The sequence below is a fragment of the Propithecus coquereli genome, unplaced genomic scaffold, assembly GCF_000956105.1.
Source record: "Propithecus coquereli isolate 6110/MARCELLA unplaced genomic scaffold, Pcoq_1.0 Scaffold224, whole genome shotgun sequence".
Classification (NCBI taxonomy): Eukaryota; Metazoa; Chordata; class Mammalia; order Primates; family Indriidae; genus Propithecus; species Propithecus coquereli.
In genome coordinates this window covers 5,869,845-5,874,494 of record NW_012147634.1, presented here as the reverse complement: position 1 = coordinate 5,874,494, position 4,650 = coordinate 5,869,845, and the positions used below count along the sequence as shown (strand labels likewise).

General features: G+C 32.9%; 1 protein-coding gene across 1 annotated transcript in view; it reads right to left on the bottom strand.

Moving 5' to 3' along the window:
• VPS13C (vacuolar protein sorting 13 homolog C (S. cerevisiae)) overlaps window positions 1-4,650 on the bottom strand; it is a 213,380-nt gene that overhangs the window by 98,333 nt on the left and 110,397 nt on the right. The window contains 4 exon segments of the mRNA XM_012645033.1: window positions 195-392; window positions 1,599-1,658; window positions 2,775-2,854; window positions 4,253-4,268. Coding sequence (XP_012500487.1) covers window positions 195-392; window positions 1,599-1,658; window positions 2,775-2,854; window positions 4,253-4,268 — 354 coding nt within the window.

The following is a 4,650-nucleotide window of genomic DNA, read 5'->3' as shown; positions in this document are numbered from 1 at the left end:
CTTACCACCAAAATAAGAACAAATACAAACATTTTTTAAAACAGTAATATTGATTAGATTTGCCTTATATACCAGGCACCTGCATACAATTTAATTTGAAGAAAGGGATAGAAGCAAGGGCGGGGGGGATGGCATTTAAATGACTGAATTAGATGATCTCTAATATTCCTCACTTAGCTCTAGAATTCTAAAACCCTTTCCAACAAGAAATTAAAATGTGTTTTCATACCTTTCTGTAGAGTTGAATTTTTTTGTTGTTTTTCAGGTGGAATTTGTACCTCCTTGGCAACACCTATGTCTTGATTATCCGACGGAATAATGGTTGTCAGGTAATTAATAGAAGAGAGAAGAGCTTGTGCTTGTAGCAACAGATTTAAAGATGAAAAGGCCACCTAAAAATGTTTTAAAGAGAAAATTAGGTTTCCTCAGCCAATTATAACCTGTCTCCACAATGGACCCAAAAGGCTCCCACAGCTGGGCTTGCATCACTGCTTTCCACTGCTGGGAAGGATGAGAAAAGAGAGGAAGATGCACAACCCCCTTAAGGAATATACAGAGTAAATTACACTTACACACTTCAGGGTTACATTAGGGTATCATAATAACCTAATTACCCCCTTTCCCAAGTGCTCATGGAGTCTGTAATCTGCTTCTCATGGCCATCCTAACATTCAACATACATATATGGTTTCTGGATCTCCAATGGACTATTATGATTATCTAAGATGCACAAGTCAAAGACAAAACTCTAGAACTACCATGGGCTACTATTATTTCTAGAAATTATTTCAAATGTGGTATCTGATGAGATTTAAATATAAAAAGGACAATATGAGTGAGTTCTCAGTTACTAAATGATCTAAAACTACAGTAATTGTCAAATCATTTAAAAAGAAACATAGGATATATAACTTAGGGGGAAAGTACTACATTTTTTAAAACAAAGACTCTAGAAAGCTAAAAGAACAACATACTGTTTTCAAGAATGGGTGATTTTCTAATAGCAAATTAAAATAAAAATCTATTTATTGAAAAGAATTTATTTTCATTTCATCAAATCACTAAATGGATATAAAAACTATAAAAAGGAAGGTTCACAATATTCAAACAGATTCTCCTATCTCTCAAAAGTATGACCTAGAACTCATCTCTCTCATTTTCCTTTTAATGTAACTCACAAGCACATTTTGCCTCTTCTTCCTCTAAGCTACTACCTAAGTAATGTAACTTCAAAAGTACTCAACATCTCTCCTTGACTCAGTTAGATTCACTTTTTTGCCCCTGCATTAAACAATGGTTTAATCTAATTTGGTTTGTTTAGAATCCTGTTAGCTCTTTATAAATCAAAGTCCTTTTGTCTATAGTACTCCCTTATTTAGAGATAATACTGAAATTTGTAAAGATATCAGGATGTGATACAGTAAGCCGAAACAGCAGCTTTAGCAAGGTGAATCATAAACACAGAGCATGGTAAGCGTAAGGTTACATATAACCTTTACTGGTCCTTGATTATGTCATCAAATTACCCTCAAAGGATTGAGACTTCCAGAGGAGGTTATTTGCAAATAGAATATATTCCTTTTAACAGAATTTCTTACCTTCACTGTTTGTTCAGTTTTTCCAAAAGTAGTTTGAAAACTAGGTCCATTCTTATCAGCCTAAAAAAACAAACACGAGTTCTAAAGAATGAATTAAGATCAAAGTAAATAAATCACTTATTTATGATCCCTGGTTAATTTATTTATATTTAGTTATAAATGTATTTTATAAATGTGTCACCCTCTTCAAACACGGGAGAACATTCACTTCTGGGAAACTGCAGCTAGGATCAGAATAATAAACTCTGAAGGCTGAAAGGTGTAAGGGTCATCTAGTCCGTCCATCACCTAATGCTTAAATCCTTCTATAAAGTCTTTAGCAAGTCTATTTTTTAAAGAAATCTTGTTTCCTTACAAATCCAATTTTACAGAGCTTTGACTTAGTGAGGTCTTTCTACTGAGTCAAAAATCTTATCTCCCAGCATAACTACCCATTGGTCCAAGTTCTGTCCCTTGGGAATAAATGTAGTAAATTCAAACTCAAAGATTAACCTCCTGTGAGAAGCTTTCTGGCCTGGCCAGTTTCCCTGCTTCTCTACTCCCATAATGCTTTGAGCTTTTCTTTGTCAGAAAATCGATCACATTATATTAATATTTTAAGTGTTGTATACTTGTCTATCTGTAATTTCCTTGAGAACAGGGAATGTTTTTCATCTCTATATCCCAAGGGCCTAACAGTAAAGACATTCAATAACACATACAGATACTCAATCAATAGTTGTTAAATGATTAAACAAATCAACAAATCTTCAATGAAGCTAAATACCGTATGTTCCTTCAGTGTTTCTCATATATTTTTGAGTCCCTTCCCAATTCTAGCGGTTCTGTTCTGAACCCAATCTAATTTGACTTAATCCTTTTTGATGCAGGATACTCAGCCAAATGTCACCTATATATGACCTCTAATGAGTGGAGGTATGCCCTAGAAGATAGAAATAGCACCTACTTTGTCCCCAGGCTCTAGAGACAAGAAGGTTAGTACTTTTGTAATAGCCCTGAAACTAAGAGAAATTAAGTAAAAGAAGGTGTATAGATGAAAAAAGAAACAGTAGACATTTCTATAATTAAAAACTGTGATACACATCCAAAGCTATTAGTAATGTACTATTATCTTTTTCCTTCCAAGGGTATAATTTGGAATATGCAATAAATATATAATCATTCTATGGCCCTTACCTTAATATACTCCACTTTTAAAAGATCTAATCCAGGTTTATCAGAAGAGCTAATCAAGTGAAGGGGTTTCTTTTTGGATCCTAGATTAAGGAAAAAGGAAATAAAGTGTTTCAAATAAATTGGTATTTTTTAATTTTTGAACTTTCTAGATGTCTTTTTTAATTTGTAAATTAAGCTTTAAAAACATATTTGTGCATATTGTCATGGTTATTAAATACTAAGGCCATCACTGTTTAAAAAATAAAGCCATCCAAATTCTTACCTTACTTTTGTCATTCAACTTACTTAAAAACATGCATATTTATTTTCACTTGATTTCACATGTGTGTTCAAAAATAAACAAAACTTCTCTAGATATTTTTAAGGCCATGTGTATATTTGTAGGGTAGTAGAAACACCAAAGGTATAAAAATCAGGAAATATGAATTCTAGTCCATCTCCACCCTTACCAGAAGTTATTTAACTTCAGTTTCATTAACTATATAACAAGGAGGTTGAACTACAAAAATCTCTGATATCCTGTTGAACTCTAACATTCTAGAGCAAATAACTTATTTCTACTGGAGAAATTTAAATAATTTTCCTCTGTTTATACTGAGAGAGATGCGTACATAGAAGAAGAAAGACTTTTTTTCTAAGGGAGAACTGTTAAACTTCTTTTTAACTTAAAAACAACAGGAACTACCAGATGTCCTCTATGACCTTACATAGATGTACCAAGGAACTACCACCTCTAAAAGCTGTGGAGGGAGAAATTATTTGCCCACCATCTTATACATCTTTTATTATTAACTCTTGCGCCACGGACATCTTAAAATTTTTCTTTGACTTCCAAGGTTATAACCTTCCCTAGGACAAAATAGCCTAGAAAATTTATTATTTATATTTTTTCCCTCAAGACAGTAAACTATTACCTTAACACAGTGCCCACAGAAAATTACTAAGACATAAAACATTTTTTCTCTAAACTGAAGTTTTCAACAATTAAAAAAATTACAAAACACGGGTCTTTACATAGTCACTCCTCCATATCTGTGAATTCCACATCCATGGAATAAACCAATTTAAGATCAAAGTATTTGAAAAAAATACTACAATTAAAAATAGTACAAATTTCAAAACTCAACACAGCATAACAACTATTTACATAGAATTTACATTGTATTATGTATTATAACTAATCTTGAGATGATTTAAAGTATAGGGAAGGATGTGTGTAAGGTCAATGCAAATACTATGCCATTTTATATAAAGAATTTGAGCATCTGCGGATTTTGGTATCTGTGGGGATCCTGACACCAATCTCACACAGATAGCAAGAGATGACTGTATTTGACTAAAGCATTAGGCAAATATTAGAGAATTTTAATTACTGTAGATTCATTCATTCCTTCATGCCCCAAATACCTGAACACACAAGATATGCATTGAAATGAATAAACCATAAAAGCTTCTAAAAAGCTGACTTTCCATCCTACCGTGTTTATCTACGAACTATTTAATAGAAAGAACAAGGCCTTCAATACCATAAGACCAGAGATGAATCCTATGTTTTGCCATTCAAGAGATACACGATATTGGGTAAGCCACTTAAGCTTTCTTTACTTAGCCTTTCTTTGTTTGTAAAACGAGAATAATAATCCCTTTATCAAGGGGATTTCTATAAATTCTCTGAGATAACAGATAATAGACCATAGATCCTAGAGCCGGATTTCTAGCATTTAAACCATGGTTCAGCCCCTAACAACTAATTCAGTCACACTAGTTGTGTGACTATGGGTAAATTATATAACCAATCTATGCCTTAGTTTACATACATGTAAACTGGAGATAACAACATTGCCTACCCCACAGCATTGTTATAAAGATTAAATGA